The sequence below is a fragment of the Gorilla gorilla genome, chromosome 11 (assembly GCF_029281585.2).
Source record: "Gorilla gorilla gorilla isolate KB3781 chromosome 11, NHGRI_mGorGor1-v2.1_pri, whole genome shotgun sequence".
In the NCBI taxonomy this organism is placed as follows: Eukaryota; Metazoa; Chordata; class Mammalia; order Primates; family Hominidae; genus Gorilla; species Gorilla gorilla.
Genome location: NC_073235.2, coordinates 62,823,029 through 62,847,504, shown reverse-complemented (window position 1 = coordinate 62,847,504; position 24,476 = coordinate 62,823,029). Strand labels below are relative to the sequence as shown.

The window sequence follows — 24,476 nt, the reverse complement described above, 5'->3', positions numbered from 1 at the left end:
TAAAGGGTTGAATTTTAGGTTGAACTTTTTCTGTTTCATCTCCCTAAAGAAGGGGGCTGTGTTGCATTATTTCCTTGGCTTCATACATTCCTCCTGGCTCGGGTCCATTCTTGGCTCTGGTAATGATCTCTTCCCTTCTTAGCCAACAGTTTCCTTAACACACATAGTCACTGGAAGTGGCTACTCAAAGAGCTCCAGTGGAACCTGACTCAGACTCGTTACTGAGGACCTACCAAATAACCTGATTTTCTTTTCTGGTTTCTTTCAACTGCAGTGCAGTGGGGAAAGATGAGTCACTTGTCCCCTCTGCCTTAGTTTCCTTCCTTGTTGAACAGGATTAATGGTACTGCCTTTGCCAGGTTGCCACAGGCTTGGATGAGATAATGTGTCAAATGTGACAGTACTTTTAAAACTTTGTCATAGAAGTCAAGTACTTGTCATAGCTCTCTCCTGGTTTTTACTCTAACTGCCCACATATTCATTGCTAAACTCATTAGAAATAACAAATTCTCCTTCTGTTAGCTCATATGGTTACTCAAAAATATTTTGTTGAGCACCTAAAATGCATTACTACATCTTATTCTCCTTTTCTGCAAAATCTCCTTACATAATGTTGTGTCAGCTAAATGGAAATCTTTAAGTACTATAGATAAATGCTCTATGAACATTGATGGAGGATTTCCTCATTAGAAAGAATGAAAATGTTGATAGAACTGAGTTCTCAAAATAATCATTGTCAAAAAAAGGATTTATAAATATGGGCATCTCATGTCTGTGGTACTAGAATAAGTGCTGTACCACTCATGTTTTCATGCATTTAAAATGAATGCACTTTTTATCTCTTTTTTTTTTTAAGTTCACTGGAGTTCATGCTGAAATGTTATGGGGCTTCATCTCTCTGAAGTACTTGTTGGTTTTAGAAAAACGGGTTTGTTATCTCCTGAGTTTCCATCATAACATCTCTCTGATTCTTCTATGATTGTTTCTTCTGTTTTATGCTCAGCCACTAGAAGGAAATTTGATTTTTCATTTAATGGACCTAGAAGTGCTTATTACTCTCCACCACCCATCCCATACTTCACTTGCCCCGTTCCTGTCTTATTGGCTCCATCAGTGAAGTGTGTGGTTTGGGAAGAGCTTGGAGTTAGGTCTAGGAAATGAGCTTCAGCTTCAAGCCGTTCCCTGCCTTCCTTCTGAGTTAAGGTGTTTGTGAGAGGAAACAAGCAGGGGCCTGGAGCAATTACTGAGCCCAGTGCAGGCTTGGGTGTTAAGGAGGTCATTATCACCTTCTTCTGGATGTGGTTTGGAACAGGGACTGGCCTGTGGAAGGGTCCCAGGCTGGCCTGGTGGGGGCTGACCCAGGTAAAACAAAACAAATATTTTGATAAGTTGAGCTGCTCTGAGCAGTTAAGTAGTGGGAAAGGGCACATAAGTTTTCTTCAGGACTGTATCATTTATTGTACCTCCATTCTACAACACATACTGTGTTCCTAACAAGAGAATGGGAATTATTATTATTAGGATCACAATATAGATGATTTATAATACGTATTTCTCAAATAACACAGGAGAGATAATCATTTCATATCCCTGCCTTTCCGTCAACTCGATCTCAAAGAAAGCCCACCTGCCCTTTCTGCCCCCACCTCCATCATCACCCAGCAGCCTCTGGGGTGAGGTCTGCAAAGAGTGAACTCACCTCCACCTGGGTTGCCTTACGTCTTGAATCCCATTTTAATGCCAGAGCTGGTACATTTACTGTTTAAAGTATAAAATAGTTTATACTTATTTTATGTATGTGTGTGTATAGACATATGCACATATGAGTGTATGTGTATGTCTGTATAAACACACTCATGTGTATACATTTATACACATAAAGTATGTTTTATGTATATAAAACATTATATAAAATATATGTATAAAAAACATACTTTATATATATATATAAAACCATGTCATGTAAAGAAGCTTTCTGGTTCCATGCTTTGACCCCATGTCTTCAGTGATTTTCTAGTATCACTAGGATCTCAGCTCCCCTTGGAGGATTCACTCCTTTTTGGCTCTGAGGGGTCTTTTGACAGACCTGTAAAATCCTGCATGGATGTTCAGGACCCATTTTGACCCTGACCATTTAAGCATACAAAGTTAAGTAAGCCCTGAACAAAGCGGGAAAGGAAGCAGGAAGTCAGGGGAGTGGAGGGGTTGTGTTCTGCTAATTCAGCGGGATAGTCACAGGAAGTGTGAGGAGGCATCATTGCTGATAACATGCTCACTTCAGCTGAATCCCAGAGAGAATGAGAAGGAGAAAAGCTAATCAGATGCCTCTCCCTGTTGTTTGATTTTTTTTTTTTCCGTTATGTGGATTTTTGTTTGTGGCATGGTCAATTCATACAAGATTTTACAAAATTGTATTGGGCCGTTTTTGTCCCAGTTTATAACTTGAAATTAAAATAAATTGAATGCTGTGAGGTGTGGTTTTTAAAAGGTATCTTTGCCGCTATTCTTTTACTCAGTAATTCTGTACATGTAATCATTATATTTACTGACATTCATCTTGTATCGACAAGATGTCCAGTCCTCTTTCAAAGCAGGGATATCAAAGCCTCTATCCCCAACCCACCATATTTTAGTAGTTTCCTAGATTTTTAGATTTTAAGGACCAGTAAACTAAACAAAAATAATTAGGGTTAGGGATCCAGCATAGAGTCAAAAAAGAACACAAACTCCAACAACCACCATCTTTTATCACTCTTTCTTAAAAAGAAAGACCATTTCACTACCAAAAAAATTAGAAGTACATAATCGAACTTAATTTTTTGACAAATCCATGGCACCTATTTTTCTGCTGACACAGTGGTGATCATCTTTCCCCAGGTTAGTTTTTGTGAAACCCTGCTCTGCAGCACCCTCCCTGACCCAGGCTAGTTCTGCTAGAAAACTGCTAGTGACTGCAAACACTCGACTCCAGTTCTTGGAAAGGCCTGCTTTATAGTCTTTCCTTTTCTAGGTAAGCATCGGTAAGACCTCCAGCTGTTCCTTCCTTGTAGGATGTAATTTCTAGCTCTTTGTTTATGGTGCTTACTCTCTTCTGAAAGAGCTCAGAAGACCAGGTTAAAGGAGATGTTTAGAATAATTGCATTCAATGTAGAAAACACTTCATGAAAACTGGCTGTCTTATTTATTTATTCCTCCACTCCTTTCTTCTGAATGTCAAATGTTTATTATTTTCAGGCACTATGCTGAGGCCTCATATACAAGGAGGAAAACACACAGTCCAAGGGCACACACCTAATGGGGATGACAGCCATCCAGATAATGTAGCAGTGTGCTGATTGCTGCACCAAGATGCTGCGTGGACAGGATGCCATGGGCAGAGTGCAGAGACAGCACTCAGCTCAGCCAGGGAAGGTCAGAAAATGCTAGAGAATGCCATTAAACTGAGTCTTGCAGAAAGATGCTAAATTTCCCTGGTAAAGGAAAATCTTAAAGGGCAGTAAATTAAGGTGGAGCAGGGCAGGACAGGGACCTGTATAGCGATATACAGGCAAGCTGGCTGGAGTTTTATTCATTTGTTAAGACTGCTGTAACACAGTACCACAACCTGGGTAGCTTAAAACAACTAATAGTTACTGTCTTACGGTTGTGGAGGCTAGAAGTCCAAAATTAAGGTGTCAGCAGGGCCATGCTCCCTTTGAAACCTGTGGGGGAACATGCTTCGTTACCTCTTCCAGCTTTGGTAGTTTGTCAGCAATCCTTAGTAAGTTCCTGGCTTGCAGGAATCTCTCCCTCCAATCTCTGCCTCCGTTTTCACACAGCCTTCTCCCCATGTGTCTCTGTTCACATCTCCCTCTTATGAGGACAATAGTCACACTGGATTAGGGCCTACCCTGAGAGACTCATCTTAACTTGACTACATCTTCAAAGACCCTGTTTCTAAATAAGATCACCTTCAGAGGTCTTGGGGCATAGGACTTCCACATATCTTTTGGGGGAACACAGTTCAACCCATAACAGTGAGTGTTGGAGAATGGTGAGCAGAAAGGCCCAAGAGCATAGTGTCTTTCTATGATCGGCTCATTTGTTTTTTTTTTTTTTTCAGTGCAACCTATATTTTAGTTATTCTGGGAACTTGAACTTGTGCTTAATCAAAAGCAAACAAACAAACAAAAAAAACAGATATTTTCATGTGAACAAGCCAAGGCTTTTTCTAAATTTGTACAGTTGATTTTGCCCCTTTGGAACTTATATATAAGACCTATTTTTCCCTAGTGAATGTTATTTTATTGACTTTGGCTAAGTATTCATTCTAGCCTGTTGAAGTAATTGGAAGTGTTAATTCTGTCATCTTACATTCACCATCCCCCTGAGCTTTGGGACATTTATATATTTGATAAGTGTGCCACCAATGACCTGATTTATGTCATTGTTTAAAATGTCTTTTACAAGTGCTGGCCAAGAACAGAGCTATATGGCATATCCCCAGATGCCTCCCTTCGTGTTCACCATGACCGCTAACCAACAGTTGACAACTCAATCACTCGTTCATCCAGTTACCCACTCACTCAAGCCACATTTCATCTTCCCAGGTTTCTTCATCTGATGTATGAGCAAATAATGATTTTTTTATTTAACTCAAATCAGAATACATTATGTAACATTCCTAAGCAGCCCTGATTTTCTCACCACCCCCCAAAGTAGAAATAGCAAAAGTTTAATGTTGTTACAGTTCTGGAGGTTACAAGTCTAAAATTAAGGTGTCATGACTTGCTCTTAAGGACTTTGCTAGTACTTGTTCTTTTCATAAGTGTCTCTGACCTTCTATTTACTAATCCAATCTAGAATTTTGCCTCAGATCAACATTGGTCTTATCTGCCTTTAGTTTCTAGAATCTAGTTTTTTTGTTTTTTAAGGAATCTGAATAGCATTTTGCCATCCTATCAACAGCTCTCCTATTATGCAAGGTTTCTCAAAACAAGATTGGTAAATGCTTACTGACAATCATATAGATAAGAAGCACTTTTAGCCCTGATCTCCATACCCAGACCCTAGACTTGCCAACTACAAGCAGAAGAACATCATTATCTGGAAAACAGTGGATTCAAGCTCTATTGAGGGTAAGGCATGTTTACCTTCGTTTGGGATATGGCAATTGTGAGAAACTGATACTAAAGTAATTTTACAGCATTTGGTGCTCTTTATAGTTACGTGTTTTCATATAAAGATAATTCCTCTCTGATTTTCTTGAGTTTCAAGATTCTGAATTTTTGGAGCCGTACTATCCTACCTCCGCAGTGATTGCTCATCTTTATCTGCAGTATCTAAGGACAGGGTAGTTTGCAGACAAACCAGTAAGAAATCAATACGGGGGGCTATGTATCCTTTTCCATCAGATCCGCTCTTACAGCTGTAACCATTGTCACAAGTGACCTTTGAGCCAAACGTCTAAGTTTAGAAACGTCAACTCTGCTGGCAGGCTGTGGTAGCATTCCCTTGCTTATACAGTCCAAGTGTGTCTTTTACTAGGGATATGTTTATATCCTATCCCCAAATTTTTTAGAGCTGAAGTGAGTAAAATAGATATCATTTTCCTTGTCAGTCCGTTCTTCAGACTGGCTTTTCAAGGTCACAGGGCAGTCAGGATTTATTACTTGAGAAAAGGATGGACTACGTTTGAAAATCAATATGCTGGTTGAGTGTTTTGGATCAAAGCCAGCATTAGTGTTCAGTCGAAGAAATGTCCAATTTGACTCTTGCCTTTTTAGCTTGTATCAGAATCAAGAGAAATTTCTAGGTAATTTTGCACACTGTTTTAATAGCTTCAGATAACTCTGTTTTGCTTCAGAGAGGATGTTTACTTTTATTGTCTGTCACGCTGTTCTTGTTTTGAATGAAGCAGTCATTTATGGTTTTCAGTGAGGGAGTTTAATGCATTCACTTTCTACAGATTCTGACACAGTTATCTGGTTGTGTATGTGTGTGTAAGATTTCCAGTTGTGTGATTTACTTTAAAAGGAGTGACAAATTTAGAGACACTTGAAAAACAGTTTAGAAACGAAAGCTTTTCTGGGTTTTTTGCACACGTTCCGCCCCACCCCAGCCCCTTATAGTTTTGTTTCTGTGGTGTTGGGGGCGGGGGGAGGGTGCTAATTTTTTATTCCATTTTAAGTTCCTAAATTGCCTTGCTTCCCTCCTGTGATTTTATGAGCTAAATTGGCATAAACTATAAGGTCATATTCATTTTCTAAGGCAAAATGTATTTCCCTTCTCCTCACTGCTGCCAGTTCCCCACACCAAACACTTTTGGGGGGAAAATCATATTACATGTTTATATTTTATTCACTCAAACCAATGTATGTTGAGAGGTTACAATATGAAAAAAAAAAAACTGTGCTGAAAAGTTACAAAAAAGTTGTGCCTCTCTTTTCTCAATATTTTGCCACATTGGATCACATTGATATTAGGGTAAGAAGGTAGTCTAGGTAAATGCTCTCAAGTCTCAAGTAATTAGAAGTGCCCTTAATTGAAGGGTATGGGAGAAAAGAATAACACTTATTAGTCATTGAATATTCATTATATGTCAGGCACCGTAGTGGTCATTTATAACAGTGCTGTGAGGGAGACATTATCATACAACTTTACAGATGAGGATCCTGAGGCCAGGCAACTAACTACACCAGAGTCACAGGGCTGCCCATTGGCCATATCAGCACTTGATATGGTCTCTCTGGTGGCAACTCTCTCTTCTTTCCATTATAACATTGTCTTCCTTATGTTTCAGTAAAGTTAAGTAGTATATAAACACAAGGGTGACACTGTCAAAGCAAAGAAAATACATTACAGGTTTTGGTGGGAGAGGAAGAAAATTTAAGAAATAATTATTGTCAGTTCATAAATTCAATTCAGAAATAGAAGGCCACTTTCTATGATCAAATTGCCTTTGCTTTAAAAGTTGGACATTAATCAGTGTTTGAGACATTTAGGGATTCATTTTTATGATAGATAATATACATTTTACTTGCAAAATTCTGGGTTTCATTTTCGGCACATATTATTTTCCTCTGACATGTTAGTACTCGGGAGCACTAATTTGGGTCTGGCCATCTGTGACTGCATCCTTACGTGCTGCAGTACAGTGACTTGTGGTAAAAATATTGTCATAAGATAATGTAAATGACCTTTTGTGTGCAATGTGCTCTTAAAAGACCATAAAATAATGTAAAGCTACTTTACCTTGATTGCAGATCATAATAGACTTGATACTAAACTATAATAGCAAGTCTGTGTAATAAATCAAATGCTTTATAATATGCTCTTTTATTTAGAAGAGAGGTGATACGTTTTTCATAGACTATGGCAAAAAAATACATCTTAGCGATTTTTAATGAGGTAGTTTTAGTGTTTTATATGAATCTTTTAGTCCAAGTTATACATACAGTAAACAGCATCAATTGTTACCTTCATATACTATTTATAATGGATTCACCCAGGCATGTTGGTAAGACATTAACAGGAATGATTCTCAATTTAGTGAGAAAAGGTTATTAGTCTCAAAATCTGGGTAGAGATGACCAGTTTCATTTGTACTCTCAAAGGATATGTTGATCTGAAAATTTCAAAGTTATGAAAAATCAAGTATGTAGATGTCTGTATCTTCTCTTGAAAAAATGTGATAACTTTGTCCCAATGCTTCTGTAATTCAGTCTTCATCAGCTCACATGCTATAGGGCAGCTAGGCTAGCTGAGAGTTAGACCACATGAGGATTGTCTGAACTTCTGCTAAATCACCTCAAATCTGCAGGCTTTGCATCTGTGGCTGGAGCTGAAATTGTTTTCCTTTCCAGGACAGTTCAGAAAAGTGAACTTTGTGATTCTTTTTCCCCATCTTCTAAATTCACAGAGACAAGCCACTGGCTTTCCATTGCACAGATACCATGGATTATTTTTCTCAGATGTCAAGTTAAGCATTTAAGACTTCTTCAAAGAAATCCTTTGTCTTTAATCTCTCCTGCCCTGTAGAGCCTTTCCATTCACCCCCTCTGTCTCGTCATCCCTCATTGTAATTTCTTGAACTTAAGTGTTATTGCCAAAGTACAAAAAGCAAGAAAATAAATAAAATGTGGCATCTCTCTCTGCTAATCCTGGACAAAAATTTTCGTTAATCTTACTAAAATAATTGCTCTTGTGATTTCATTCTACAGTTCCAAATCCTCCAGTCTTATTCTGTTCTCTCTGTCCTTTTCTTAGAATGCAGAGTCCTCCAAGACTTTTGGAGACTTAAGCTTCCATAACTCACTACATAGGTTTGCATTAGATTCTTTATTGTCCTACAGAGCCCACCTAGATTTTTGTTTTCTCCAGTTTTTCTTACTCAACTTGACCTTCCCTCTATGTTTATGCCTCCTTTATTTAGCATACATCATACAGGGTCTCATATTTTTAGTTATTTTTTAGTATTAAAAGTTTTTTACATACCCCAAAGGACTGTCCTCCTTAATGGTAGGTGTGGCATCTGCTGTATTTTTCATAGGCCTTGAAAGGGCATACTGTAAACATGCTATAAATATTTTTGAGTTGATTTCTTGGTGTGATCTCTCCTTTCTTGACTGTACTTATCTTTCCCGTAATCCCTTCACCTTCAGCGCCTGGTTTTCAGTTGTTTCTGACCTTTAGGTCTGCAGTAGCTTTTCTTGCCAAGCATTCTCCTTTAAGCCCTGGCTTCAATTCCAGCTACATACACCAGGAATCTTTTATTCACAAAGGTACACTCAGCCATATAACACAAGTGGAAGGGGCAGTTATCTAATGTAAGAGTTAGGCCAGAACAACCAAATGGAATGGGGAATATCTTTCTGTACCCTTAATTTTTGTGTCTTGGAAGTAGAAACATTGAAAATCATCAGGGCAAAAGAGGTAAATGTCATATAAAATTTACTTGATTTTGATTGCCTAATAAATTTTTACATCTTCTATCTCATCTCCAAATACCACTTTACATGCCAAGTAAATAAAGGAAATATAACCAGCTGAATTATTCCAGGTAGTGAGAATTCACAATAACATGGGTAATGACCCTTTCTACTATTTTTAGGCCTCATTCTCCAAAAAAACTTTATTTGCTAAACAGACGTAATGTATACTTCGTGTTCCTTCCCCTATCCAACCACTGTTGAAAGAGCTAAAGCAAGTTTTAGGAAATCCCCTTTGTCTGGGAGGCCATTGAAAAAACAAAGCAGCCAAAAAAGTGAGTTAGAAAACTGCATTCATCTGTGTGTACATGTGTGAGGACGCGTATTGTATTTTTTCTTTTTTCCCAGCAACTCCAAAATAACAAGAGGGGGTTTGGCTTGTAGTCCTCAAATTCATTTCCCTCAAATAGATACCTTAGTTATTCCTTTTAAGCTTTAAAGCCAGTCCTGCCGACCCCCTCACTGAGGTATATGCTCTACTGGGCATGTCATTCCAAGATAGACCAATGTCATGTATCCAGAAGGTCTTTAGTCAGGTAACTTCTTCCTGAATGTCATCAGCATCTGTCTTAAGGACCTTAGCAATTACAGAGTCCACCCCTCATCTCCTTACTCTTTTGGAGCTGTGTGCAGAGTCAAACTGGGAATTACTTTCAATCTGTGGCACAATCTGTGGTTGGTGACCCAAGTTTCCATAGCTGTCAACATGCTTGGCCTTTAAACTCCAAAGCAAACGTTCTACCTCCCATCTTTGCTACTTAGTTGTGTAACCTTGAATACGTCCCTTACTGACTCTGCTCCTGAGTTTCACATCTACAAAGTAGGAGTAATACTCCACCTCCCCAAAAGATTATGAAGATTAAAATAATTGGCGCATATATATATATATGTGTGTGTGTATATATATATGTGTGTATATATATGTGTGTGTGTATATATATGTGTGTGTATATATATATGTGTGTGTATATATATATATATATATATCTCGCTTAGAATAGTGCCTGGCATAGAGTAGGAGCTGTATACCTGTAAGTAATTACTTTTATCATTCCCCTGAATTAACTCACGAGGTCATAAGTTTTCTGATGTTGATGTTTTATTTTTCTCTTCTTTTTCTCATTTCAATCCCCTGTCCCTCCTACTTGCTAATTATGGTCATATACATAGGCACAGCGTCTTTTACGGGATGTGTGAATCCCCGTTTGTCCTTCAGGAGCAGCTATTATGAAAACTATCATTCTATATGCATGAGCAATATTCTGCCCTTTCTCAAAGTTAAAGTATCTTTTTTGTTTATGCATATCACTTTTTTTTTACTGTTGTTTTAAACACACCCATTGTGTTTTCAGGTTTAATAATATTCATAAAATATTCTAAAACTAGCACAAGCACTGCAAATGACCCCATGTGCCTTAAATGAATTTACAACTGAAATGACCAGTATTAAAATAACTTAACAACCATTGTCGCCATCTGTTGGTGGTGGTTGGAGTGGACGCCACTCTCCAGAGCTTTGGCTTATAACCTGGACTCTTCAAAAGCTGCACGTTCCCTAGCACACAGGAAAATTGTGTGTGTGTGCGTGCACGCGCGCGCATGCTTGCACGCACACACATACGTTTATACATTTGTACGTGCCAGTGGATAAAGTCTATAATGATATGCACCAATAATCATATCCAGGACTTCAGGTGATTTTAATTTTTCAACCTACTTTTCGTCTTCTAAGTACAATAAGCTTGTGTTTCTTTTGTAATATAAATTACCAAAAAGGTGGAATTTAGGAGGAACTAAGTGATAGAGGCAGAGGAGAAAATTAAGCTTTATATACTAAGTGCAAACTGAGATATACCTACATTTTATATTGTAGCAGATGAAAGAGGAGATCTAAATGGAAAGAAAGAAATGAGTAAAACTGTGGTGTAAACTAAAGAAGTTTTAGTAAATTCTAAGTAAAAGGTTTTATTAGCCAAGCTCACTTGGGCCAAGAGGTTTGAACATGAGCTTTTACCTGTTATCCTCTCCCTTTGAAATTCATATTATTATATAGTCATGTCTCTTAATTACTCTTCATCTTTTTGCTGTCAGAGCTTGCTCTGGAGTGGATTATCTACTCTAGCAAAGAATATTATAATCTGGGTAGCTGGGGCTGTGGTCTAACCCAGTTACTTTGAAGCCAGATGAAATCCAAAGAATCTTCATAGTCCCAGTTGTTTTTGTTTGTTTGTTTGTTTGTTTTTCATGAAATTCTACATCGTGCTGTTTGGTCATGCACTTTCTTAGTGTCCTTAGAGTGTGAATTCCGCCAGTCAGGAGGCCTGTTTCTCCTAGTACATCATATGTCCCTATTCCGTAACAGTGATTTTTTTTTAAACAGGGGGTCTCACTCTGTCACCCAGGCTGGAGTGCAGTGACGCAGTCCTGGCTCACTGCAACGTCTGCCTCCCAGGCCCAAGTGATCCTCCCACCTCAGCTTCCTAAGTAGCTGGGACTACAGGCGTGCACCACCACGTCCAGCTAATTTTTGTATTGTTTGTCGAGAGGGGGTTTTGCCACATTGCCCAGGCTGGTCTCGATCTTCTAAGCTCAAGCAATCCGCCCACCTCAGCCTCCCAAAGTGCTGGGATTACAGGCGTGAGCCACCGTGCCTGGCCGATGATTTAAAAAAAAAAAAAAATTAAGCTACAGATAGGAGCAAGGGGAGGTGAAGATCTGGTTGCTTTATGAATTTGTACCCAGATGTCTGTTACTCTTACAGGCATTGGTGATTGACAACAGAATTAGATTAAACGTTAACTGTCTATAACAGCTCCCCCTCACCCCTCACTTTAAATCTTACTGCAAGTAAAATGAGTAGAGAGAGATGATGACTGCTGTGAACCCTCCCACTCCTTATCCCAGTCCCTGAGGTGCCATTTGATATATGGCTCCTCCTCATATTCTAGATCTGGACCTTTCCTGGCTCTTTTGTCATGACATCAAAAACTACTGGTTCTATACTCCATTGCCGCAATAAGATATCCAAGTTGCCCACTGAGGAGCTAACTTAGCTAGGGCCTGACGGATTTCAAAGGTTGCATCTTCTAGTTCTGGGGTCTGTATTTTAATGGGAGCCTCTTGTGCTGGAAGTGGTATAATTGAGTGGACAGCCCAAAAGAAGAATATTTTAGGAAAGAGAAGCCCTTCAGCACCTTAGGTAAATCCAAATAAGCAGCTTCCTGTGCCACTTGTTTGCAGAAGGCCAGTATGCAGCTGCCCCACAGACAGAGTGGAATCCGTTTCTGATGTTCTGTGAAATCACAGTCTTTCAGTCTTACTCCACAACTTGCAAGGAAAACCACAATAGAAAGTAAAACTGATAAATGTCAGAAATCACTCTTTTTCTACTCACCATCCTCTGTCTTGTTATCCCTCTTTCAACCATAAGCCACGTGTTTATTTCTTATGTTTAAAACAAATGAGTAAAAAATGTCCTGTGCTTGGAAAATGAATATTTGAGTACCGTACAGACCTTCCATTACCCTTCTTCTTCCATACTCAGAGGGCATTGTTTCTCAAAATCATGTCATTGATAAGTTGCCATGAAAATTTACTCATTTTTGAGCTCTGGGATTTCAGGCAAGGTGTAATGCTCAAAACTTGTATGAGCTTTTTGTTTTCTCATATGCACAAATGGGAATAATAACACCTACCTCATAAGATTGTTGTGAAGTTAATTAAATAAAAGCATACATGCAAAGTACCTGGCACAGTGTCTAGGACATAAGTAGGAAGTCAACAAATGTCATGCCCTTTCTAGTTTTTTAGAAAATTGCCAACTAAATAGTTGAAGAGATTAGTGATAGTTTCATGGAAAAGATAATGTTTGAACAAGTTCTTCAAGTTCAAGCATGGGTAGAATAGGTAATGGAGAGATGTTTAAAGGGATATTTAAGGTAAATTAATGCAACAGACAGGGTTGAAAAGCTGGATGCAGGGAGAACTATTATGTGTTTTTTGCATGTGTCTAGGAACAGTGAAGGGAGAAAGTGAAGATTGGAAACATATCAAAGACAAAATTTGGAAGAGTTATTGATCACCTGGATTCAGGAATTACTGAGTTAGTGGTGGCACAGGGACCCCGAGCTTGGTAGGAGATTGGGAGAGTGAGTGCTAGTGAATGAAAAGAGATATGGAGAGAGACAGGGAAAGCCATGTTTGAGATAATATTGAAGATGAGATTTAGAAAGTGGTGGGCTTGATATTTCACTACTTAAATATTTCACTGGTATTTAAGAACCCTAATAAAATATTAAGGTATTTAAGTAGAAAGAGGAAGAGAGAAAAACCAAAGCTTTGGTGAGTTTTAAAAAAACACATACACACACAAGGAAGAACTGAGCAGCATCAGAGGAGATTCATTAATTAAAACCATGGCACTGAATGAATTTCCTAAGAGAAGAAACAGTTGAAGACCAAATATTAAACTTGATGAAAGTACTTAGTTAAGGAGGGAGAAGAGGAAGCTGAATGGGCAAAGAACCCCTGAAAGAGGGCTGTGAAAGATGGAATGAGATGGGGGAGTACCTGCCACAGAGAAGGGAGGTGCACTGGCAGAGCGGACTCATGCCAGATGTAGCAAACAAGCTGAGAGAGGGTGTGGCATGGGCTTGCATTCAGCACTACTGAGCCTTTTCTCTTTGCCTACTTCCTCATTCCCCTTTCTCCATGCCTTTTCCTGTCTTTCCCATCATTAAATGTTGAAAGCAGAACTAGAAGTGTCGAAGGCCAACCCTTCACCTTCCTTCTCCTAAATGAGCCTTTCTTCTGTTTGATTTACAAAATGCCCTGAACTCTGAGAGTTTGAGCAGTCTCTTAACCACTGTGACTCTCAATCTCCTTACCCCAAATTGGAGTCATACATACCGTCCCCCCGCTTTTGGAAAAGTATGAAACAGGGATACGGTCTAAAAGTGCTTTTGTCAAGGACTTGTGCACACGAGAGAGTCCTGGTGCCTTCGTCCATTTTTCGTGTTCCTGTAAAGGAATACTTATGCTAGGTACTTTGTTAAAAGAAAAGGTTTATTTGGTTCGTAGTTCTGCCGGTTGTACAAGAAGCACAGCATCAGCGCTTGCTGCTTGTGAGGGCCTCAGGAAGCTTCCACTCCTGGCAGAAGGCAAAGGGGAGAAGGTATGTGCAGAGATCACATAGAGAAAGAAAACAGAGGAGGTGCCAGGCTCTTTGCACAACCAGTTCTCACCGGAACTAATAGAGCAAGAACTCACTACCACAAGGATGGCACCAAGCTATTCTTGAGGGATCCACCCTCACAACCCAGACACCTCTCATTAAGCCTGATCTCCAACATTGGGAGTTTTTGTTTTGTTTTGAGACATGGTCTCACTCTGTCACCCAGACTGGAGTGCAGTGACGAGATCGTGGCTCACTGCAACCTCTGCCTCCCAGGCTAAAGCGACCCTCCCACCTCAGCCTCCTAAGTAGCAGGGACAATAGGCCCCGCACCACCATGCCCAGACAATTTTTGTGCTTTGGGAGGGTAGAGACGGGGTTTTGCCGTGTTGCCCAGCCTGGTCTCGAACTCTAGGGCTCAAGCCATCCGCTGGCTTTGGCCTTCCAAAGTGCTGGTATTACAGGCATGAGCCACCATGCTCAGCTGGGAATCATATTCCAACATGAGATTTGGATGGGTGAAATATTCAAACGATAGGAGCTGGTAAATATCAAGCATGTAACCTAGGTAGATAGATGGTTGCTGAAAGGTTGTCTTTAAATCACTTATTTTTTTCTCATTTGTAGATTTTTATAGATTATTTCTTTGTAAGCCTAGTGATCTGTGTTAATATTGTTAAAATGCTCAGAATCTCAACAGGGAATTGAAGGTGTTTGTGCAGCATTATGCCTCTTAGATGTAATTGTCATTTGAACCTGAAATTATCTTTACTTTCATGCCTAGTTAGTAATCATTTGATTACATGATTACACGGAGTGAACATAAGGAAGATTAACTGAAGGAGAGAAGTGGCTCAAGCCATTTTTTTTTCTTCTAGATAAATATATTTCAGCTTGTTTCAATGCATAAAATACAAGTGTGTAATATTCACAGTGGTTTAAAATGCTACAAAATACTTCCATTTCCTAAAAATTTTAATATGCTTTTTGTCCTCAAAATCATTCATGAGAAAATTAAAGTAGAGCAAATGTGGAATTTTTGAAGTTAATGTCTAGGAAAGTAGACTGTAAATGAGGAAACGTGAGACTCAGATGCATCAAGTAAGTTATGTGCATTTCCCAGAGTCTTACTTTGATTTGATTTGTTTTGTTTTGTTTTTGAGATGGAGTCTTGCTCTTTCGCCCAGGGTGGAGTGCAGTGGTGCGATCTCGGCTCACTGCAATCTCCGCCTCCCCAGTTCATGCGGTTCTCCTGTCTCAGCCTCCCAAGTAGCTGGTACTACAGGCATGCACTACCATACCCAGCTAATTTTTGTATTTTTAGTAGAGACAGGGTTTTGCCATGTTGGCCAAGCTGGTCTCGAACTCCTGGCCACAAGTAATCCATCCGCCTCACCCTCCCAAAGTGCTGGGATTACAGGTGTGAGCCACCGTGCCCAGCCTTACTTTGATTTTTAAGAAACAATTTTAAAAGTTATCTTTCAAAATTTTTTTTCCTCAATTTTTAGAAGGCAAGCATAGATAACAGTGCTTTTCCTTATAGTATGGCCACTATGGAGAGAATGTGGGGTTCAGTTCGTATTTACATTATACTGTCGCTTCGTTTTCAGTAGCAGTATGCTAAATTTTAATGTTCTTAATTTTTCCTATATTCCCCAGCATCTATGGCACATAAAGGAATTTGAACATATTTCTCATAGAAACTTCATAAAATTAATGATTAATCCCTGATTAATTCTTATATTCTTCTTCATTATATTCTTGATTGTCCGTTTCTTAGACACATGTGCATGCACACAAAGTTAGTGAGTTTACTGTATAATTATTATTACTGAGTTACAAGTGGTGTAAATAAGTGTATTTATGAACAGTTATAAAAGTCCTCAGTAAAAAGGATCTGTTTGACACCATTAAGTGTGCTAAACATAAACATGCGCACACACCTGCCCTTCTGTGGCGATATGGAGCCTTGCAATGCTGTCCACAGAACCAAAATGAATAGAATAATGCAAGCAGCTTTCCCCTGTTACTATTTCATAAAAGCTGTATGGATCATAGGACAGTACTTTCCTGTTAGAATTCTATAACCTTGCATTTGGCTTTGTATTTTACCACTGATATACTGTTATTAGAAGAAAATATTTGGTATAGAGCCCACATCCCATGTTTCTGTCCTAAGATTGTCAGGTAAGTACCTGATTTCTTCAGAGCTTAACTTCAAACTGCAATCCCACAATTCAAACAAGAGGCCTAGCCATTCCCTTTTTTTCAGTTTTGAGTTCAGAATTCTCATTTCCTGTCTCTTAGTAAAGAACATTTTGTACTCTAAAGTTTGCAGATGTTTGAAAAGAATGTGTGTTCTTTGGATTTAGGCATTAATAAGGGTTCCTTATAACTTATTTTTCTTTCTTTTCTTTTTTCCTTTTTTTTTTTTTTTTTTTTTTTAGATATGGGAAAATAGTCTCCACAAAGGCAATTTTGGATAAGACAACGAACAAATGCAAAGGTATGTTTTCTTGGCTGGTTATTTGGTAAATGATAGCTTTAGAAAAATGATGGAATTTAAAACCTGATCTTTGGTTTCAAAACCACCTTCGTTTTATTAAAAACCAGATCTTATATATCACCCAGTTTCTGTCTTGCACAGTGTCAGCATATTACTTACATTTGTCCCTGGTTGGGTTTTGGCTACAAACCCAACAGCAGCTAGCAGTTTGCCAGAATTCCAGATTTGACGCCAGTAGAGTTAACATGCAAAATACGGGTTGGCATTTAGCCCTTGCTTTTAAAAGGGGAGTAGAGTTAGAAAATAGCTTTTCTTTCCTGAGCCTGAGGAGATTAGAGCTGCTTACTGAAGACCATTGGACTGTACTAAAGAACTGAAAAGATTACATATTGTGCAAATTGGCTCTATTAATTAGAATAGAGTAGTTTTAAGCAGTACTTAATTACATGTTTCAGTACTCCCAATTGTTCTCTGCTGAATGCCTGTTGACAATATTGGCAGCAGGGAGGAGACAACCATTTTCACTGACCAAATTGTAATAGGGAGGGGAGGTCATGCGCCCCTTTGAAATATGCTGCTGCATTAATTTGATGCACTGACCTTCAGTTTTCCATGTAATTAGGATGAGCTCATCCAGCCCCATGAGCTGGAAGAGGAGGCGTCTACAGTAGGCAGCACTGATGCTCTGTGGTTCTGACTTTTAATGATCCAGCATCTTAACAATAGGCATGTGATTTCTAGGAAAAGGGAAGAATAGAGTCAGCTGACTTTGAATCTAACTACTGACCCCATGAATTGAAATAAGTTGACAGGAATAGGCAGAGAAGGCAAATCTCCTCATTAATTAGACCCCAGTTTTTCAAGTAGTGGTGACGGGGCAGTGGCTTAGCACAATCTGAAAAAGGCAGAGAACATAAATGAACCCTATGGTAGGGGCCTCTCCTTATAAGCCAAGCATTTCCTTTAATCTAGACTTGAAGTGGTTCATTGTATTTCTGTTTCTTCTTCAAAGTGCCTAAATTTAAAGGAGCTATTGTAGCAAATAGCTAAGCTCATGTTTAATCAACATGGCACATTAAGGCAATTTTGCCTTGGGACAGTGAATAGAGCGTGCTTTATGTAGAGTGGTACCCAATAAATATTTTAAATGAATTAAACTAGAGAGAGTCAAATTATAGACTGAAATGCATATACTTAGTTTCCAAGGTTAGTCTTATTTAACATTTATAAATGATTTGGGAGAGCAGAGACACAGAAAAAAAATCTTTTGGTTTTATAAAGAAAAATAGACTCTTGCAGGAATAAAAATATGAGGCTGATCACCAACATCACTTTGCAACTAGAGAGAAATCAGAGTAGACGAGTGGTTTTATCCATACCCTACCTCCTCTCTTTTTCTTCCCCACCCCAAAAGAAATCTTACATGTCAGCTCAGTGTGTTAAAAAGCAGAGCTGCCCTAATTAAGTAAAAGAAAGGACCCAGAGGTTGAATGCTTCACCACATCCCTGAACTGAAAACCACACTATTTTACACTCTGCTCCAAAAGCAACCTATTCCATAGAAGCCAAAATTCCTCAAAGTACGCTACGTGATCTAGAAAAGGTATGGGTAAAAAATAAACTAATGCTAAATCTAACATGTTGTCACAATACAAACCCTTAACAGTTGGTAAGGGTCCATAGTAGAGAGATTTATGGACTTCTAAGGGTAGGACTAATTCAGAACTTATTTTAGATACAAGAAGTCTCCTGGAGACCTTCCTTTAAAGTGGTTTTTGGGAGACACTGCTTTTGGGTGTGTGGGCAGTAATAGAAACCTTCCAGGGCTCTCTGCTTCGCACAAGCCTCCCAGCAATAGGTGTCAACAGATATCTGGTGGGTTGAGACGGTGGGTGAGTGAGTGAGTGGAGAGGGTAAGAGTGGGTTTATAAAATCCTAGAAGCAAGAAAAAAGTAATTTCAGGACAAATGAGAAGAAATAACACTTAACTCATAATAAAGTTAGATAACATGTTACCCAAGATAACTTGACGTGATAGGTAGATAGATAGGCATATAGATGACTAATTGATAAATGAATATAAATAAATAAATGCATAAAAGATTATAGAATATTAATATAAATGAAAGGTACTTGTGTTATATACTAATTTTTTGAAATTAAGCAGATCAAAGGACTTTATATGTAGGAATGAGAGATCTTAGAGGGTTACAGAACATTTTTTGCCACAAAACATATTTTTGGAACATGTATTTTCAAGAGAATTAAGCTGAAGGAAACATTAGAATAACATGTACCTAAGTTATTAAATTTTAAAATTCACAATTCAGTTGCTATTTTACATTTCAGTTTCTCTCAAAGTTTAGCCAACAAAAGGCATTTATAAGCCCTCCAATGCTGGTAAATATGTCAGTTCAGGACAAAAAGAAAAGCTCACAAAAGATTGGTTATGAAATTGATTGATTCATTATTTATACTTACAGAAGTGCATGTAAGACCAGAATACTTATACACATTAGCAAAAATAGTTTCAGGATGAATTAGACTAACAGGAAAAATAAGGGTAAAAGCAGGCAGCTTTAAGGTATTACCAAATGTCCCTGTGTTTCCTACTGGCCAAGGCAAAAATAGAAAACATAGCTCTCCCCATGATTCAGTCATCACAGTGTGAGAGGAGAGCAGGAGTAACATAACTATTCCTGGTCCTGAAACCTGAGAGGAATTCTCCTGGGAAGCCTCAGTGAGAGGATGCCATGTTATTTAGTGAACCCTGCCTTCAAAAATGTCTTTACACCTATTTATATAATCAAATCCATAGAGTCTGTATAACTCAAATTTTATATTGTCTTCTGTTTACTTGAAAGTAATACAGATAGACAGCATGAAAGAGCACAAGGTTGCATACTTAACTATTATGTTTGTCTTCAGCAAATGGTTATAAAACAGCCATAGTGTGGTAGGCATTGGGAAAGGCCAGAAAAGGATGTAAACAGTTAACTAAAATACAGGCATTATGGATTTCTCTATAAGAAAATAACAGATAACAGAATGCAAATATTACCTGAGTTGATAGTAACTTCAAATACAATAACATCAAAATTCAGATCTTCTGTTTACTATAATTTGTTGACAATAGCAAAATTGAAGGAAAAAACTTAAATATCCATCAGTAAAAGCTGTATCATTTCATTGTAGCTGGGTTCTCATTTATGACCCGCTGAAACTGTATGAGAGAGAGAGTATGTGCATGTACATGCCTGTGTGTGTATCCACAGAGCTTTGTTGCATGTTAGTATGGACAACAGATGTGTAAAAAAACATCCAAGATATGTTTAACCTTATTTCTAACCTGGTAGTTGAGTATCATTCTTTGTTTTACCTAGATCAACCTCTTCCTTTTGCTCTCCAGCCTGGCTATTTCTCTACTGTCTAAATCAAATTAAGCCTTATTTCAGCCCAATTCCAAGTAATATATAAGGAAGCTGCTTCTTGTTTCAGCTTTAACATTCATCTCTCCTGAAACATCTATTTCTGTAGTCAATAGTCTGCTCCATCTCATTATAACTTATTTCGTTACCAGGCAATATTTTTGGTACTAATACTGCAAAACTGACTTTGGGCTGTTTCTGAGCTTTCTGTTTGACTTTATTGATGTTGATTTTGTCACTAGTATCATACTATCTAAATTACTACTAATTTAGATAGAAATATTACTTAGTAATATTTCTGTAAGTAAATGATAGGGCTGGCTCCTCTTCTAAACAACCTTCCAATGATGCTTTTCTTTTGCAAAGTATTCTTATTCATTTAGTTTGAGTTCCATGGAAGGCTCTGGTATTTTGCCTGGTACCGTTTCGTTAGTCTACTAAATATAACTTGACCCTTTTCTCAATAACTTAAGAATTATCACAGTGAAAAGTCTGTGATTCTCTATTTTGATACAGTGATACTCCTGGGATCTGTTGAGATTCATGAGGCTGTTAGTGCTTATGCTGTGTAAGTCCTATTCTTTCCATAGTTTTTCTCTTTTATTGCTTGTTAGTAGTTTTGACTGTTAGATGCCATTCATATACTTACTTTGTAGCAGACCTGCCATCACCCCAGCCCCCCTTTTCCCCTAATTTTCTGCTTTTGACTTGTTGTGGCCTGGGAAGACAGATGATCAGCTCATTAAAAAATGTTTGTAAAGCTATGGATAAGGAAACTTTGAACCAGAGCATCTCTAAGGAGGTTATGTGTTTGTTTTATTAAGTTTTGTTTTTAGACTTTAGATCATGAACTGCCAAAACATATTTTAGGTGTCTTGAGGCATTTTCCCCAGCTCTTCTTTATTTTGAAGGGATGTGATGAGCTGTATTTTAAGAAAATAAATATGATATCTTTAACTGAGTACTAAACTTTAGATTATTTTATATTGGGGGTGTCTAATAGTTGTACTTATTCTGATTTTTAAAAATACAAGTTTATCTACAAAATAAACATAATTTTTGTTTCTGTCATTTGTAAACTCTGTTGGATGGCTCCATCTTTCTTACCGAATCATTAAAATGCTATTTCCCTGAAGTTGGTTTTTTTCTTCCTTTTTTTTTAAATTTCTTTTTTTTAAACTTGGTTGGCAACTTAGATGTCTTCCCGCGCCCCCCGCCCCCAGTAAATACAAGACACGTAAGATCTTGAATAGGGAAACGCTGGTTCTTTACTCCCCCAACTCCCTCTGAAGGGAGGCTTGTCTGTCTGGTGATAGACGACAGGGAAGAAGGGCCCAGGAGGCCGCTGGCCTGCAGCTGTTAACGCCTGAGCTCCCTCAGGACATTTTCATGTCTCTTGCCTGCACCGGAAACAAGGTAGAGCTGTTCTTTTACCCTTTTACCTAACCACAGAATAACGGCTTAAATACTAAGTGTGTTTTTGCATTTCAGGTTATGGTTTTGTCGACTTTGACAGCCCTGCAGCAGCTCAAAAAGCTGTGTCTGCCCTGAAGGCCAGTGGGGTTCAAGCTCAAATGGCAAAGGTGAGTTGAGAGCCAGCAATTGCTTCTCTGTTCCACAGCTTTGGTTGTAAAGCCCGACAGGTCTGCTTTTTCTATCTGCATCTGCAATCTCCCCTTCATCCCACTCAGCACAGTGCCTTCTGGACACTTGTCCTGTGCCTCCGCAGCCTCCACAGTCACTATTGTGCAAAGGACTGTTCCTTGTAACTTAATCTATGAAGGAGGATTTATAAATATATAAAATTTACATAGTAAATTATGTAACCCCATAAGTAAATTGAGAAATAGCAGCATATTTTCTCAGGTAATCAGGTATTTGTGAGTCTTTAAGATCTGTACTGTTTTTTTTTTTTTTTTAAATTTAAATGTCAATGCCCAAGGAATGAATACACTTCTAGACATGTTTCAAAAGATAATTGTGTATAGCATATAGCTTATTCTATTTCAAAAATATATAACTGGCACATACATTATACAAATAATAAAACAAGTAGTTTTAATGCACATGTGGGCTACAGATGCTATTTTTACTGTACAATAGTGAGACATTTTTACGTATTGATTATTAATGGTATATAAATCTACTTTTTAGTAGTTCTATAATGACTTTATTCAAAACTTATTTCTGATGAACTTTTAGCATATTTTAGATGAGCAATATTGTTGAAAATTTCTTCAAGTGAGTAACTTGCTTGAATGTTAGGGGATTATAAAATGGGAGACCATGTTTCATGCTTAATATATATTTTAGCACAGTACACATGGATGTTAATTATGATAAGGTACATTTTTTTTTTTCTTGAAAACTTTCATATTATGGTAGTTTCCCTCTACGGTTTTGACTTAGAATATCACAGTTTCTGGATGTAAATGGAGTTGATCAGCCAGTCATTGTGTCTTTCTCTTTGCATTAGGTTCATCCTGAAAGTTTAAGATGCTCAGACCCTCTTCCAAAAGTAATGATGCCTTAGATAGACTTGATGGCCTTGAAAAAGTTGGCCTTACATGATCTAAATCCCTAGTTCAGGTGCAGTCATAATTCTAAAGCTGGAGGGACCTTAGATTGTCTTGTGCATCTCCCCCCAACCCCACTTTCAAATGGGCATGGCCTTTTTATTAAAAGAGCTAAGGCTCAACAAGGAGAGTCACACTTGGAATGACATGCATCTCTTAAGTGCTTACATTCTATAATACACATTCCATTATGCACCAAACACATTTAGGAGTCTCTGTTGAATAAACTGATATTTATGTCCCAGTCTTTATTACCCAAATGTAAGTTTGCATGACATCATAATACCTACTGACTACAGTGCAGTTATTAAGACATCTGTGTAATTAATGTAAATTTTTTAAAACCTGAGTTCTTCAGTTGCTACAGAAAATATTTTCAAGCCTGAAACTCAGCAGTTTGATCTTTTGAGTATTCTTTTCAAAAGAGCAATACTTTTATATTATCTGGCTTCTTCAAGTAAAGAGGAAAGTAATTTTATACTGTCTTCTGCTACTTTTGAATTGTAGCATGTAATTGTTCCCTGAGAAGCATTTACATACACATAAGAAGGTTCATAGAAGTTAAAGGACTCTGGTAAGCGGATAAGTTACCTCCCAGGACCTTAAGGATGTTGAAAAACCAGTGTGAAGCTATAGGGTAGAGATGTACTTTGAATGAAAGAATCAACATAAATATTTCAGTAATTAGTAAGAGGAATCACCTTTCTAAGTAGCCGTTGCCATTTAATGTTTTTAAAACTTTGCATTGAGTTGGACTTACTTTAGATTTTCTTAAACTCCAGAGTAAGAAGTTAAAATAAACAGAGACTATTTATATATAGATTTTTTTTTTTTTTTTTTTTTTTGGAGACACGGTCTCACTCTGTCACCCAGGCTGGAGTGCAGTGGCACAATCTTGGCTTACTGCAACCTCTGCCCCTCCAGGTTCAAGCGATTCTCCTGCCTCAGCCTCCTGAGTAGCTGGGATTACAAGCACATGCCACCACACCCAGATAATTTTTGTATTTTTAGTAGAGACAGGGTTTTGCCATGTTGGCCAGGCTGGTCTTGAACTCCTGATCTCAAGTGATCTGCCCACCTCAGCCTCTCAAAGTGCTGGGATTACAGGCATGAACCACCACACCTGGCCTCATGTGAGCACCATGATTTTCAGATTATTTGTCCATCGCATAGAGTTTCTCTGTGACATTATTGAAAGACGGTGATTATGAGGTTTTAAATATGTTTATTATGACTATGTGATACCTATGTTGCATAATGATTTGCAGAATGTTTAATCTGGTTCTGTAAACAATGGGTAACCCAGCATTGTATAAGCAGGACTTTTAGGGCACACTCGGAAAACAACTTTCTTCTTTCCCCCACTGTCGGTTCTATTAATAATGCACTCACTGAAGCTCCTTGCTTTTGGATAAAATCCAGGGCAAGTCTCACGACTTCTGCAGCCACTGTCATTATTTCAAGAAGTTCCCCCAGCTTCTTTCGTTTCAGGTGTTTCTGGTTGATATGTGTTTGGTAGAATGCCTCAATTTTTCATAGCCAAACTCCATGAAGCGTACATATGTTTCAATACATTTTCAGTCAGAGTCTCAAGTTACATAGCAAATACAGTTTATAGAATGTCAGACTCATATGTAGATGTTTTTAAAACTGCTGAGAGTCAACATAAGGGATGTGTGTCTTGGATATTGCTGATGCTGAGAGACATCACAGCCTAAAAAGCAATTGTTGGCTGACAACCGTATTATTTGGTGATCAGGAAGCAGTGTTTCCATTCCAACAGAACCATTTGTTATATGTGTGCACACACATACAGAGACAGAT

At 38.2% G+C, this 24,476-nt stretch overlaps 1 protein-coding gene across 20 annotated transcripts in view; it reads left to right on the top strand.

Annotated features, from left to right (window-relative positions):
* RBMS1 (RNA binding motif single stranded interacting protein 1) overlaps positions 1-24,476 on the top strand; it is a 219,175-nt gene that overhangs the window by 156,648 nt on the left and 38,051 nt on the right. For all 20 annotated transcript variants that reach the window (XM_031008639.3, XM_031008640.3, XM_031008638.3 and 17 more), the window contains exons 3-4: positions 16,590-16,648; positions 21,568-21,659. In XM_031008639.3, coding sequence (XP_030864499.1) covers positions 16,590-16,648; positions 21,568-21,659 — 151 coding nt within the window. The remainder of the gene's footprint in view (positions 1-16,589; positions 16,649-21,567; positions 21,660-24,476) is intronic.